This window comes from Megachile rotundata, chromosome 3, assembly GCF_050947335.1.
Source record: "Megachile rotundata isolate GNS110a chromosome 3, iyMegRotu1, whole genome shotgun sequence".
NCBI classification, from domain to species: Eukaryota; Metazoa; Arthropoda; class Insecta; order Hymenoptera; family Megachilidae; genus Megachile; species Megachile rotundata.
The window spans coordinates 3,135,088-3,151,326 of NC_134985.1; the positions used below are offsets into that span (position 1 = coordinate 3,135,088).

The 16,239-nt window shown below is 47.5% G+C and overlaps 1 protein-coding gene across 1 annotated transcript; it reads left to right on the forward strand.

Moving 5' to 3' along the window:
- The first annotated feature begins 8,187 nt into the window (after positions 1 to 8,187).
- On the forward strand, positions 8,188 to 15,472 carry LOC100876818 (uncharacterized). Its single transcript, XM_076529929.1, has 2 exons — positions 8,188 to 8,519; positions 12,971 to 15,472. Exons 1-2 carry the CDS (start codon positions 8,491 to 8,493, stop codon positions 14,895 to 14,897), a joined length of 1,956 nt encoding a protein of 651 aa, XP_076386044.1. The 5' UTR covers positions 8,188 to 8,490; the 3' UTR covers positions 14,898 to 15,472.
- The last annotated feature ends 767 nt before the right edge of the window (positions 15,473 to 16,239 follow it).

Below are 16,239 nucleotides of genomic sequence, written 5' to 3' on the forward strand. Positions count from 1 at the left end.
ACCGGGGTGACCAGCGGCCGGGGGATCATGGGCATTTCGAATGGCCTTTTCTCGAAGATCCTCGGGGAGAACCAACTTCCACGCATCGTCATCCTCTCCGATAATTTCTTGCGTGGGAGACGGACGGTGATAATACAGACGTCCGTCTTCAACTCGCCAATCGGGGTACGACGCGGGGTGCGATTCTACTTTTTTCAAGCGGTCAGCGTACCAATTACTCTCAATGTCCTTGAGAGCCGCTAAAAAGTCGTGAACAGGTGGGTCTTCAGTGACGACGTCGTTCGGGGGTACTATCGCACGTGAAAGTGCATCCGGGACGTGGTGGAGGGCTCCTTTACGATGCTCAATAGAAAAAGAGTATTGTTGCATATCAAGGGCCCATCTCGCCAATCGTCCCGTGGGATCTTTTAAATTATGCAGCCATTTGAGGCTGCTGTGATCCGTAATAACGGTAAAAGAGTACCCCTCGAGATACGGACGGAGTTTTTTAATGGCCCATAAAACTGCCAAACACTCTTTTTCGGTCACTGAATATTTTTGCTCGGCAGCGGTCAAAACTCTATTCACGTAAACAATGGGGTGTTCCTCCCCATTTTGTTTTTGTGTGAGGACCGCGCCGATTGCATAGTGACTCGCGTCAGTCTGAAGAACGAACGGTAACGAAAAATCAGGACGCGCTAAAACGGGGGTGGTGCTCAGGGCTTTTTTCAAATTTTGAAAAGCCGTTTCTTGAGCTTTACCCCAATGCCAGGGCTCGTCTTTCTTAAGCAACTGCACCAAGGGGACTTTGTCACGCGCATGGTTCGGCAAAAATCGTGCGTACCAACCAACCATGCCGAGGAAACTCCGCAGTTGCTTGACCGTCGTGGGCGCCGGATACGACAAAACCGGCGCGACCTTTTCGGGATCGGGTTCGAGGCCCTTTTGGCTTATCAAATACCCCAAATACCGGACCTCTTGGCGACAAAATTCGCTCTTTTCCCGATTGATTTCGAGCCCTGCTTCGTTTAATATTCCAATGACCTTTTCGATCCATTCAAGATGGTCATCGAAGGTCTCATTGACGATAACAATATCGTCAAGATACGCGAAGGCGTGAGGTTCAAGCTCAGGACCAATCAAGCGATCCATCAGCCTTTGAAAAGTGGCCGGGGCGTTGGTCAGCCCGTACGGCATACGCGTAAATTGGAATAACCCTTTCCCTGGGACTACGAACGCCGTAATTTCTCGACTGGACTCTTCCAGAGGAATTTGGAAGTACGCCTGACTCAAATCGATGGTCGAAATGTATTGTGCAGTGCGTAATTTGTCCAGGATCGCGTCCATATGCGGAAGAGGGTATGCGTCCTTCTTAGTGACATTGTTTACATCGCGATAGTCAATACAAAAGCGATATTTCCCGTTCGCTTTTGCGACTATCACGGGACAACTCGCCCAAGCGCTTGACGAGCGCTCAATAATTCCATCCGCGAGCATCTTGTCAACCTCCGCGTGCGCGACTTCGTAAATTTTCGGAGATACGCGTCGCGCGCGGTGTTTAATCGGTTCGTGTCCTTGCACGTCGATTTTATGCTGAACAAGAGTAGTCGCGGGAGGTTTTTCCGCAGGAGGGGGAATTATTCGATCCAACAGCTAATTTAAGCGCTCGCTTTGTTTCGGAGTAATCTCAACGATAGCGGCGCAATCGGCGTGGATAATTTCCCTCGAATCCTGCAAACCTGGAACAACAAAGGAATGAACGGGACCATTCCGCATTTTCCAAGTCGCGTTCGATGTGTCTAGGGAGATTTCAAAAGCCTCCAGAAAATCTATCCCCAGCACGCAATCGTAATCTAAATTGTTCGCGACTCGGATTGGTAATGCAATCTTTCGCCCGTCGATTTCGATCTCTATCACCGCTTCGCCTAAGATATGGTCCTGCACGCCATTGGCCATCCGCATTTCCCCTGAAAAAGTGGGATCTATACGCGACCCTAACCATGCAATCGCGTCTGGTCCCAAGTAGGAACGCGCGGCCCCGCTATCAATTAAAGCCCAGAGCGGATGTCCAGCGACCAGTAGGCGGACATAATAGCGGCGGTCAACATATCCCGGCGGAAAATCGCGGCGAAATTTAATCGATTCGCGAGCCATTCCGACCACCTGACTGTCCCCTGGTCCAACCGGCAAATTGGCCGTCCCATGGACAAAGTAGGGATCAGTGGAGGTGATTACGGCCCTGTTCTCCAAAAGTGGAGGCGCGGGTAATGTACTCGCGGAATCGGGACCTTCACCTCGCTTTCCCCTGGTCCAACCAGCCTTTTGGCCGTCACATAGACAAATTAGGGATCGGGAGGTGACCCCCTCCTCGGTCTCCCTAAGTGGAGGCGCGGGAGGAAGTTCCGTGGGATGAAGGCCCTCTTTTCCCGGTCCCCTGGTCCAACCGGCCCTCGGGCCGTCACATAGACAAAGTAGGGATCGGGGAGTGGCCTCTTCCCTCTCCTCCTCCAGTGGAGGAACGGAAAAAGGTCTCTTGAGGTCGAAATCGTCACCTCTTTGCCCCCTGGTACAACCGAGTAAACGTCCGTCACATGTACAAAGTAGGGGCTCGGAAGTGACCTCCTCCTTTGTCTCCTGGGGTGGAGGCGACGGAAGAGGTACCGCAGGATAAAAGTTATCCCCTCTCGGTCCCCTGGTCCAACCAGCCCTCGGGCCGTCACATAGACAAATTAGGGATCGAGAGGCGATCTCCTCCTTGGCCTCTTTAAGAGGAGGCGCCGGAAGAGGTTCCGCGTGATGAAGGCTATCCCCTCCTTGTCCCCTGGTCCAACCAGCCCTCGAGCCGTCACATAGACAAATTAGGGACATGGAGGTAACCTCCTCCTTAGTCTCTGTAAGTGGAGGTGCCGGAAGAGGTTCCGCGGAACAACAGTTATCACCTCCCTTTCCCCTGGTCCAACCAGCCCTCAGGCCGTCACATAGACAAATTAGGGATCGGGAGGTGGCCTCCTCCTTCCTTTCCAAAAGTGGAGTGGAGGGTGGCCCCACGGTTTTTGGCGAAAGAGACGGGAGGGTCAATTCAGGGAGAATTTTGAGGGTTTCCGGAAATTCCGCACAAATGTTCGGATCCGTTGGCCCTTCCTCCACCTGAATCGTGCCTATCTGTGAGGCCTCCACGTCTTCACGCGGGTGGTCGCAGGCCTCTAGCGACTTCCCCGCGGTGCATTTCCCGACCGCCTAGCGAGGCAATCGGGGCAGGTCAGTATCGTCACCCCTTCTCTATTGCATCCGTAGCATACCCGGATCCTACGGGGGAGGGGGCAGTCGGCAGCCCAATGTCCGGGCTGTCCGCAATTATAGCACTCCCCCCCCCTAGAGGCCAACGGGGTGGATGCTGCGAGCGGGGGTGCCGTAGCAGCCGGCATCGCGGGGCTCCTCCGCTCTACTTGCGACCTTGAAGGTCGCGGCGGGGTGCGCGTCCGCGGTGGCTGGCGCGGAACACTCGCCTTCGGTGCCGCCGCCGGAGTTCTCGCGGTCGCGGGGGTCGAGGCGTGCGGTCCTTCCGCTTCGACCTCGACCACGGGCCTTGAAGAGCCCGTTTTCTTGTCCCGCGATCTCGCGGATTCTCCTTGCTTCCAAGCATCGGCGGGCGGCTCGTAGTCATACGGCGAGTCCGTCGCGGCTAAACTACTAAAAGCTCCTCGCGGGGGTGGCCGATACGCGGTTTCCGCCAACGCGAGGTCTGCTGCGCTAGGGGGTGGGCGATGCCCGGCTCTTTCTCTAGCCGCACCTTCCTCCACCTCCCTACCCAATTCGCGCAGCTCCTTAAACGTACTAAATTCCGAACGTCGGAATCTTCGGCGGTAATATGGCAATAAGTTGTCATATGCCGTATTCAACCGCTCTACGTACAAAGGAGGGGGATTCATGTGCGAGAAGATCAGCTCTAAACTATCTAGAAACATGCTGATCGTTTCTCGCTCTCCCTGCGTGCGATTCTTGGCATCATTCTTGAGCTGTTGTTGGAAGTCGCGCGCGCCGAAGCGTTCCCGGAAAGCTCGGGCAAATTCGCTCCAGCTCCGACACGACACTCCACAGATACGATGCCAGTTCGCAGCCGCTCCTTGCAAAACAGCAGGCAGCGCGGCCAGCATGTCCGGTACAGGCATCTTCGAGCTGTCCAGACATCGTTCGAGGCGGTCCAGAAAAGTTTCTGCCCCCTCCTCGAACTCGCTGGAGTACGAGATGCGCCATTTCGTCAGCACATCGATCGCCTGATCTCCCCGGAAATGACCGACAGGAGATTGTCGTCGATGCACCGTGGCGTCTCTCTCGTATTCCGTGTCCACTTCCCGGTGTCGCAGCACACGGCGGGAGCGGGGGGAGCCTGGCTCGCCCGAAAATGGACGAGCTTCTTCCTCTCCTCTCCTTGTCGCCAGTGTGCGGTCACGGGGCGCCTCCACCGACGCCCTCGGGGCAAGGTCACGGTCCTCCGCGCGGCGATACGTGTCCGAACGGTAGTCCACGCGCTCTAAGTAACCGTCCCCGGATGGGGAGGGAGCACGGGGATAACTCCGGGACGCCAGGTTGTCCACGGAGTCGCGAGTCTCTCTCCTCCTCTCGCGCCGTTCGTCACGCTGCAAAACAGTGTCGTAATCGCGCTCGACACCTCCGCGCTCTAAGTAACCAGCCCCGGATGGGGAGGGAACGCGGGGGTGGCCCCGGGACGCCAGGTTGTCCACGGGGTCGCGAAAACGTAAGCGATCACGAGGAGAAAGGTCACGAGTTCGTTCCCTTCTCTCGCGTCGTTCTTCTCTGGGCAAAACAGAAACGTACTCGCGTTCTACACCTCCGCGCTCTGAAGGACCAACCCCGGATGGGGAGGGAACGCGGGGGTGGCCCCGGGACGCCAGGTTGTCCACGGGGTCGCGAGAACGGGGGCGATCACGAGGGGAGAGATCACGAGTTCGTTCCCTCCACTCGTGACGCTCCTTACTGGTCATGACTGAAACGCGTTCGCGCTCGACACCTTCGCGTTCTGTGTAACCTACCCCGGGTGGGGAGGGAACGCGAGGGTGGCTCCGGGACGCCAGGTTGTCCACGGAGTCGCGAACACGTAGACGATCGCGTTCCTCATCTATCCTTTCGCGTCGTCCTTCGCGTCGTTCTTCGCGTTGCGGTTCACGACGGCTAACGCGAGATTCGGTGACAGCGGGTAGGGGAACTTCTCCGTCGCTCCCGCTGCTGTCATACCGAATCTGTTGGCGGGAGAGTAGGGGGTCTGGTTGACGATGTTCGTACCGACCCGTCGCTCGCTCTCTTACCGGCCGCGACGCGGCAGAAATCCCCTCCCTTTCGGAACGCGTAGCTCGGTGATCGCTACCGATCGGTTCGAATTGGGGAAGGGGAGCCGAAGAACCTCGCGTCTCCAGCGGTGGGGAAGCGTGACGCGCTTCGCGATCACCCCTTTGTCCGGTAAATCCGGACTCCGCGAGACGCGACTCCCTAACTAGCGGCGTGCTTGCGGTTGCTAGGGGGCGGTGGGGAGTAGTATCCGCCGGCTGGGACGTTTCCACCCCTTCAGAGTGAAGACTAAGGGGGTCCCGATAACGACCGACGGACTGACCAGTGGGCAGCCACTGGCGGTCCTCCACCCATCCGCGCGGTAATTCGGGGGTGTTGGGATCTTCCGGTTGGTCTAGCGCGGGCGCGTTTTCTTCCGCTGGCCGCTCCGTAACCGGACGCGAAGGTTCGGTCACGGTCAAGGTCGGGGCGGCGGCGGCGGGAATCAAATCAAAACTAGCGCGCGCTCCGAGTGGGTACCCGGACCCGCGAAGGGGGGAGAGACGGAGGATGGACTCGTATCGGGCGAACAAGTCCCTTCCTCGGCTGCCGGCCACCAGGGTCTCAAGTGAGGCGTTGGTCTGCGCGCCGGCCACCTCGTCTACTGCAGGGTCCCACCCGGCCGCGTTGGGTCCGAATTCGAGGCGGAAATGGTAACGCCTGAATCGGTCAGCCAACGCGGTCCACGTACCGACGGTACTGAATCCCAACATCTCCATCAGCATAATTACATCTACGGCATTGTGTCGGTCCACTAATGAGGAGCACATCTCCCGCAGCTCAGCTCTCTGTTCGCGAAGGGCGAAACGGCGAGCGCGGTCAGTCTCAGTGGTCTCGGAGCCGGACATAATGAAGAATTTTTTCTAACTATAACCCGGAGTTAAGCTGACGATGAAGAAGCGATAATATACGCTCCAGAAAAAAAAACAACAACCGACAGCTCAAACCATCACGGGTGCCGACTCTTAACACAAACAAAGGCTCGGTATAATCGGCCTTGTTTGCCGTTAGAAATCAAGGAAAGTAACAAACAACAAGAATCCGTTACAGAGTTTCGCTCTAGAGACAATCGCGGCAATAATATCGGATACCCACCTGTACACACGGGGTACAGGTAGATGTCAACGAAGCAAAAACGATCGCCTATTGCTAGATACGAAAACAAAGACTCGTCGTTGAAATCAACGGTACGAGTAACGGAAATTTCAAACCAACTAGAACAAAGAAAATCTTTAAGGGTGGATACTCGCGTCCCTGTGGTCAACTTTACTCTGGCCCCACGTTGGGCGCCAAATTTGTGACGGATCGGTGGGGGGAAAGCCCGAAGGGGGTTCCCTGGAGTGGGGGCAGTTAGGGAAAACGGCCCTCCACGCACCGATGCTCACACCCACGGACGATTTCTTTAATGGGGCGCCAGTGCTAATGCACTCGTCCGGAGTAATCGCCCTTCCGGCTGCTCTGTCGGGAGCGGGAATCAGAGGGGGTCAGAAGAAAAAAATTAGTAAATGACCCGCGAGTTCGTATCCAATAGAAAGTGCTTTTATTCGGGCCTCCAAGTAGGCCACGTAAGCAAAACAGAAAAAATGAATTCGCGTGGGCCCCACGCGTTACAAGCAACGGTCGAGGAAAAGGGGTCGACTCGCCAGTTGCGAGGGAGGCTTTCGCGGCGCGGGGGCTCACGGTACGCGCGAGTACAAAGATCGGAAAATACGAAGAGAACGCTGAGGTATTCGCCCGCGAAGGAACACGCCCTCTTAGGGGTCGTGGACAATAAGGGGACGTTGGTCCTAGATACCAAAATACAGCGTGCAAAAAAAACTAAATGAGAGGGGACGGTGTCGTATGAACCGTCCGCGGCCTCTAGGGTCCTCGTCACTGGGGCCAGGGGTCCTATCGCCCTCGCCCACGCGCAAATGAATAATGAAATCAAAGAGAAGGGTAAGGAGATGACTCCTACCTTTTTGCGCTGGTGGACTCCACAAAAAAACAAATTCCTCGGTGGGGCGGCGGCGACGAGTAATCCACAGGCACACAATACAAAATGACACACAGTATAAAAACGGAACGCACTACTATTAACAAAAAGAAAGAGACGGAACAAAACTGGGCGCAACGGAAGACTTTACGTCGCGGCGGCTCGCTGGCTTCTCCCGATCTTTCCCCCCCGGTTCACGGTCTTCCCCCACCCCGAGGATTTCGGCGTCGAGGATGGGCCATTCCACGGTGGGGTTTGGTGGCCAGGTCCTGGGGCCCTCTCGAGGTGGCAGTTGGGGGTGGCTTGTCCCCAGGCCTGGCGTTTCCCGGTGGTCGGCTGCCGGTCGCCCCCGCGGAGGATGACGGGGTGGCGCCGCGACCGGACAGCCGGTGCTCCTTCGGTGGACCCATCCCGCGCCTCCGTCGCTCAGGGAGAGGTTCCTCCGCGACCGGGGACGACGACGGCTCCTTCGGTGCTGGTTGGAGGCAGCCAAAAAAAAAAAAGGGGGGAAAAGGGTGGCGTCCGAAATAAATAGAAAAGAAAAAATAAAAAAAAACACACGAAAAAGAAAAGAAAAACACACACACACGCTCACTCATACTTGCCCCAGCGGCGAGGTGGTCCGCTTGGGCGGAGGAGTGGGGCTGGCAATTCGGGAGGATCATCGTAACGAGGCATAACCCAAAAAAAAAAAAGGGAGGCAATCAACCCAATGAAAATATGCCTCGTTACAAGCCAAACATTGATTCATATTCATCACCAACTTTCACTCTTAGTCACATTTTCGCTCTTCGACTCTTCTTTCTTTCCTCTTGCATTCTCACCGATCAAAGTACATTTTCCAAAATCTTTATATAGCCCTACTTTTCTGGTCCTCCGTTCAGTCTCTTGTATTTTCCGGTCACTTAAGCATTGTCGGTGTAATTACGAAATAAAAGTATATTTTCTCTGCGAACGTCGATCTCGAAGTATTTATTCCTTAAGTGATACCTCATTCTCCGAGATCAGTTTCTGAGGAAGCTGATTCGAACCGGGCATCACATATAAAATTTTGGTGTCAGAAGTGGGATAGCGTTCGTAGAAATCTATGGAAGAGACTCTTAAAACTTTACGTGGTGTTAAATAAGTGCATTGGATATCAAGATCGAAGAGCTCCTGTGAGGGATTAAGAAGACGGAAAAGGGGAAATACACATGAAGATCATAGCAACGCTTGTTCTGCTGTAAGTTGATGTCTTTTACTGAATATCGAAATCCGCGAGAGTTCTTTGACGACGATAGCATCTCAAATTCAACCCAATCCTCAAATTCAGACGAAGAATACGGTCAAGTTTTCAAATCATTCACTACAATGGATTCTAGTCAAGTGATAAAAGATATGCAAGAACTGAAAGAAATTGTTTTAACGCTTGCGACTAAGATAACTTCTCTGGAAAATAGTAGAAACTCGGCAGGGGGTAGTTCGGTGATAACAGAAGATCACAATACGGCTAATAGAATAGAGTTCGAAAATGTAGATGTACCACAGCCGGCGGTAGAACCCGAAACATCTAGTATTAATTTCATTGAAGAGGAGAGGATTTCTAAATTTTTATGGAACGAGGTCAAAGCTTTACCGGAATTTGATAACTGGTCTATTACGGTTGAATCTTTCATATCACAAATAGAGGAAAGCGTTTTGCGTATACCTAGACAATATCAATCACGGTTCGCGAGACTGATCAGGGCGCATAAAATCCGGTCAAGTGAAAAACGACTTCTCGAGGGATACGTTACCACGCGCATAGAAGAATTGATATAGGTATTACGCACGCAATTCGGAGAATTTAAGACCTTGGATGTGGTGTAAACTGAAAGGAATTTTTGTCTTCAAAAACCGGGTGAAAATATTTTAAAGTACAATAAACGGTTTATGACTTGTCAAATAGCAGTCGAACGGGCTATTTCTAATACACCTAACTTGACGCCGGAGCATAGACACTATACCTTAATAAACGAAAGGCAGACAGGATTGAATTTGTATTTGCGTGGGTTACAAGAATCACTTAGGATAATGGTTACGGCAAATCGACCAGCGACACTTAAGGAAGCTCAAGATCTCGCGTTAAACGAAGAAAGGACAGCATATGCTGCACGACTCGCCAGACAGCAAGCCTTTGGAATTAACCGCGTTCCTTCGTTTAGACCTGTACAACCGAGGCCTACTCAAGCAGGGTTTGCATTGCCTAGACCCCTGACCGTAACACCTGCCAGGAATCAGGTACCGAGATTAGGTAATGGCCCAGTTTACAGTACCGCAACTAGACCCAGTCAATCTTTTGTGACAACACCGCAGCCCCTAAAATGTTATCGTTGCAATGGAATAAATCATTACGCGCGTAATTGTCCAAATTTTCGCGAAGCTCTGAATATACCGCGACCACCGGAAAACACTCATCACATAAAATATATCGGATCAATGGAGCAACCGGAGCCGAACTTGTCATCAGGGTACACGATAGACCCGTCAGGTTCTTGGCAGACACCGGAGCAGGAATCAATGTTATTAAAAGAGGATGTGTTAATGGACATAGAATTATCCAAAGGACCCGGAACCTCACGGGAATAAATCGCTCGACTCTGACAACCACCGAAGTGGATTGTGAAGTGGATTGTGGCACACGAACACACATATTTGCAATTGTTGAAGATGACTTTCCCATAGAGCAAGACGGTATTATAGGACAACCTTTCCTGCGCGATGAGAACGCTTTGGTCGATGTGAAACGGAGGACGATAATTTTTCGAGGTAGGAATACAAACGATGAAATTCTTTGCTTTAATCAAGATTTTGCATGTATAAAATTATTAGAAGAAAGGACCCGACTACAACACATTCTGGCAGAAGATGACCGTCAATCCCTATGGTCAATTATTTCCAGATACAATGATTGTTATTATTTACCTGGTGACCCTCAACCAAAAACCAACTTGGATACCCACAAGATCGAACTAATTGAAAATAAAATCATTAATCAAAAACAGTATAGACACCCGCCAATACACCAAGAAGAGATAACACGACAGGTGGGAGAAATGCTGGACAAGGGAATTATACAGTCATCGAACTCGCCTTATAATTCTCCGTTATGGGTAGTTCCCAAAAAGGATGACATCTCGGGAAAGAAGAAATGGAGAATTGTCGTAGACTTCAGGAAGATAAACGAGTTAACGAAACAGGATGCATACCCACTTCCGAATATCGAAGAAATCCTTGATCAACTGGGAAAGCCAAGGTATTTTTCAGCATTTGATTTAGCTTCTGGATTTCACCAGGTTCCTTTGGAAGAGTCATCGAGAGAAAAAACAGCATTTTCAACCGACAGGGGTCACTACGAATTCTTGCGCATGCCTTTTGGACTTAAAAATGCGCCCGCTACTTTTCAACGGGTGATGAATAGAGCATTTCGGGGTTTAATAGGCCGAATATGTTTTGTTTTTATGGACGACATTATAGTTTTCGGTCAAACATTGGAGGAACATAATCAGAATCTCATAGAGGTGCTCGACAGACTTCGACGATTCAATTTAAAATTGGAACCCGATAAATGCGAGTATTTGAAACCAGAGTTACAGTATTTAGGACATATCATCACTGAGAAAGGAGTGAAGCCTAATCCAGAGAAGATAAAAGCCGTTCAAGATTTCCCGGAACCAAAAACGCCGAAACAAATAAAACAATTCCTGGGGTTGGCAGGATACTACCGCAAATTTGTCAGGGGATTCTCCAAAATAGCACGGCCGCTTAACTTACTTTTGATTAAAAACACACCATTTGATTTTGGCCCTAGGCAACGCGAATCTTTTCAAAAATTGAAAGAAGCACTTTGCAATGAACCCATTCTCCTTCAGTTCCCAAATTTCGAGGGCGAATTTACTCTAACAACGGATGCCTCAAATTAAGCAATAGGCGCGATTCTGTCACAAGAAGATTAGCCCGTATCATATGCCAGTCGAACATTAAACTCTGCTGAACGAAACTATTCTACCACAGAAAAGGAGCTCCTCGCGATAGTTTGGGCTGTTAAACATTACCGGCCCTATTTATATGGAAGAAAATTTAATATAATCACTGATCATAAACCTTTGGAATGGCTATATAAGAATAAGGATCTATCTTCGCGTTTGATGCGATGGCGGATCGCATTAGAAGAATACGATTATACAATTAAATATAAAAAGGGAGCATGCAACCAAAATGCTGATGCACTTTCGCGAAATCCCGTATTACTAGTTCAGCAGCTGAAGGGAAATATACATATTTCTGACGAACCTATGCCACAATACAGAACGCAAAACGACACGCCGATGTGTCTGCAGGAAGGACCGTTACGAAGTGAAAAAATCATGGATGGGGGGGGGGGGAGAGGGGGAAGAGTGATAAGAGTTGTTATGCACACACCTGACAGAGAACCAGTATTTCCCAAGGTACGTGACGTATCTGGACATTGCATACATTTAAATTTAGAAGAATGATTATCGTTTTGCAATACATCACGGCAACGCGGAATACAGTTAATTAAGGAACATGCCAAACGGAATCCGGATACACATATTGTATTTCATGACGAAGAAATAGTTTTTCCAACATCCGACGATATTCCACGGATATTAAGGGAATACCACTGCTCAGCCATCGGGGGACACAAGGGGGAGAAGAAAACATACAAACGCATTTTAAATAACTACTATTGGAAGACTATGATCAAGGACATAAAGGACTACATTAGGAACTGTTTGGAATGTCAGCGTGTCAAAGCTAACAGGAGACCATGTATAACACCATTGGAATTAACGGATACGCCGAAACGATTTAATGATAAAATTGCAATGGACATCGTTGGACCACTCAAGGAAACGCTAAGGGGACATAAATATATATTAACTGCACAATGTTTATTAACCAAATACAGTTGGGCTTGGCCTTTAAGCAATTATACCGCAGAAAGTTGTGCTAACGTTTTCTTGAAACATTACATTTGCAGGTACGGAGCACCCAAAACGATTTTAACTGATAACGGACGGAACTTTGTATCAGAGTTTATGAAGACTTTCGAAAAGATTATTGGAATTCGGCATGTTACCACCACTGCAGTCCATCCCGAGAGTAATGGTTCACTTGAAAGAAGTCATCAGGTGTTAAAGGATTACTTGAAGATTTATGTCAATAAGGAACAGAATAATTGGGACGATTACTTAGACTTAGCGGTTTTTAACTACAATACCCACGTACACGAAGCCACAAAATATTCTCCATATGAACTAGTATACGGAAGACACGCCAATCTACCATCCAATGGAAGAAATAGGATACTGACGCACACGGATGTTTTAAATGAATTATCCAGCCGCATAAAGGACCTGCAAAGAAATGCCAGAAACAATCTGGAAGAAGCTAAAAGGAGGACGAAGGAAAGATATGACAGAACCTGCAGGCCATATGATTTTAAAAAGGGTGATTACGTATGGGTTACGAATGAGGATAGAAATAAGGCCAGCGGATTAAGTGTTCCATTTGAAGGACCTTACCTTATTTTAGACGTTCCATCGGAAACAAACATACTGATTCAAAAATATCGGAAGTCTGTATTAATACACAAAAATCGATGTAAATTTGCTAATTTAAATATTTCAGGGCCCTAGGGGTCAGTGTGCAGGGTGAGGAGGCGCAGTACGGGATTCGTGAGTTCGAAACCCTACCAACCTTCTACCTGGAGCCTTTAGGACAACTGAGGTTGTTCACTGAGGAATGGAGGGTAATTAGTTACCTGCCACTTGAGGACCTTATTCAGCAAGAGGCCCACATCGAAGAGGGTATCAGGAGCATAAGGAAATTGGACATAGGCGGTCTTCACAATCGGACAATATACCAACTGGAGAGATGCCTACTACAAGCCAGGAAAGATCGTGAGCGATTATTTTCTTCGGTAGGCTATGAGTTACCCTGGTCAAAGCGAGTGCGCCGCGGCGTATTCAATTTCATTGGTGACGTGAGCAAGATCCTCTTCGGAACAATGAGTAATGAAGACGCAGAATATTATAATCGTGAAATAGATTTAGTACATAAGGATAACAAGCGTAACGCGGAATTATTTAAGAATCAGACCAATATATTAAAAGTAGTATTAGAAAGAAATGACAACTTGTTGGAGGACTATAAACGGAAAATAGGCACTATGAATTTAGACATTAATAAAATAGAAAACAACGAAAGAACCAATCTGCTAGATGATACAATTCTCGAATTAGGTGTAATATTGGAATTAGAGATTCTTAGTTACCAACGAAATGTAGATATAACTAATCAGGCTATACTAGACGGTAGACAGGGCAATATATCGCCAAATGTAATAGAACCTCAAGTTTTTTTTGAAATAGTACAGAAAATAAGGGCGGAAAAGGGTACAAATCGATTACCACAGGTCGCCGTGGCTGAACACTACTACGAGTATCTTCAAATATGTAACATAGAAATAGGCATAATAGATAAGAGATTAGTATCCGTAGTTAAAATACCAATTCTTGAAACAAACTTTTATATGCAATACAAGGTACACTCTATACCAAGTGTTCAGACTGACGGTACCATCATTCGTTTAGAGGCTCCACAAGATTACGTCATTACAAATATGGAAAGAACACAAATGTCGCCGAGTTCCTTCTTTTTCCTTAATAGTTGTAAGAAGTTAAACCACGTCTATTATTGTAAACGTTTAGAACCGAAGTATAGGATAACAAGGGAACAAAATTGTTTAAGCCGTTGGTTGAAAGAAGTTTTCGATAACAGCGCTAAGATCTGCACATCCTTTGTTGGAATCATGCAATACTCGTTATACTTACCGTTGCAAACCGGTACAGATTGGATACTTATTCCTCGTGGAAACGAACAAGTACAAATACTTTGCGGACAAAATTCGAAGTTTGTAACATTAACCAAGCCAAGTATTATACATTTAGGACCTAACTGTATAGCTAGTACAGATTTTGTGGTATTAGAACCAATACATAGTTCCAATAGAATTGTCACTGAACTCCGTTTTGACCTTCCAAGTTATAATTTTACTTCTATACATGAAACTTATCAACAGTTGCTGCACAGTATAAATTTAACAAATTTAAACATACCGAAAATAGACAAGCTAGATTCGCATGTATTAGGTAAACGTTTAGAAGACCTGGTTAAAAAAGCGGAGACAATAGGTAATCACAAACGAACGGAAAATTATATTGAAACAGCAACGAGATTTGGTACATACCTTGCATATGGACTATTAGCCACGTTAATTCTCTATGTGAGCTATAAGCTCCAAATAATACACTTTGTTAAATGGTGCTTTTTGACGGTGACAAGACCATGCATTCATAACACATACAATAACCATATGCACGGGAATAGAGGACAGATAATAAATACAACCTCAGAAACTACAACGAGACATGGAGATGTTCCCATGGCTCGTTTCAGTTCACCCTCTGAAATAAACTTGACAGATATTAGGCGAATGTTAAATCGGAATAGAAATAGATCAATAAGCACGCGGCGGAATGAAGATATTGCCTGAAATAAGGCAACATCTTCAATTTAAGCGGAGGGGTGTTATGCGTCTCGCCTAACAATTAGTCATTCTTATCCTATCCTATCCTATCCTATCCTATCCTATCACAGCCAAACATTGATTCATATTCATCACCAACTTTCACTCTTAGTCACATTTTCGCTCTTCGACTCTTCTTTCTTTCCTCTTGCATTCTCACCGATCAAAGTACATTTTCCGAAATCTTTATATAGCCCTACTTTTCTGGTCCTCCGTTCAGTCTCTTGTATTTTCCGGTCACTTAAGCATTGTCGGTGTAATTACGAAATAAAAGTATATTTTCTCTGCGAACGTCGATCTCGAAGTATTTATTCCTTAAGTGATACCTCATTCTCCGAGATCAGTTTCTGAGGAAGCTGATTCGAACCGGGCATCACAGAGCGAAGGAGACTGAACGTAAACAAACAGTGACCTACCAGAAGGACACTCCTAAGGCAAGAATAAAACTTTTTTATTTTTTATTTTTTTTTTAAACTTTTTCCATTATATTTGTGACATTTTTCTCATTAAAATGAGACCAAACACGATATACTTCGGGACATATTTGCTTGTAATTTCAAATGTTACACGTACATCGATGACTTTACTCTAATAAGATATTGCAAGTAAATATAACTCGAATTACGTCGTGTTTGGTCTCATTTTAATCAGGAAAATGTCACGAACATGATAGAGAAAGTTTTATAAAAATTTAATAAAAAATAAAAAAGTTAGCAACGTATTAGGATTGTGAACAATTGAATAGACTTTTGATATTTGCCGACTACCACGATCGTAGCGTCTCTTTCTTTTTGACTCGCTATCCTCTTCGACGTGAAAAACTTTCATCGTCAATTAAACCAGTAAATATAGTCCAAATTATGTCGTGTTTGGTCTTCTTTTAATCAGAAAAATATAAAGAATCTATTGGTAAAAGTTGGATCTCGAAAAAATAAAAAATAAAAAAGTTTTATATTTGTATATATATTGCTTCATGGATATACCCTACCCCGGATCATGTTACATTTCTCGGCGACCGAGCTTCTCGGCGTCTGAAGGGGTCTTCCACCCAGTGGTGGGGATAACTTTGATGCACATATCGTACAGATCATTTGTGCACATATCGAATATTTACTGTATACAGCATATTCTTGGTTCTTTACTTAATTTTTCCCCGAATAAGTTATTGGCATTGATGCAGAATACTTTATTAAATTCTGAAACTCAATTCTGAAATTCAAACATTATTTATAGCGTGAATAGTATCAAGTTTATTGAATAAGGTTTAAAATTGAAAGATATTGATTTGTGGATTTCATTCTCTAACCGC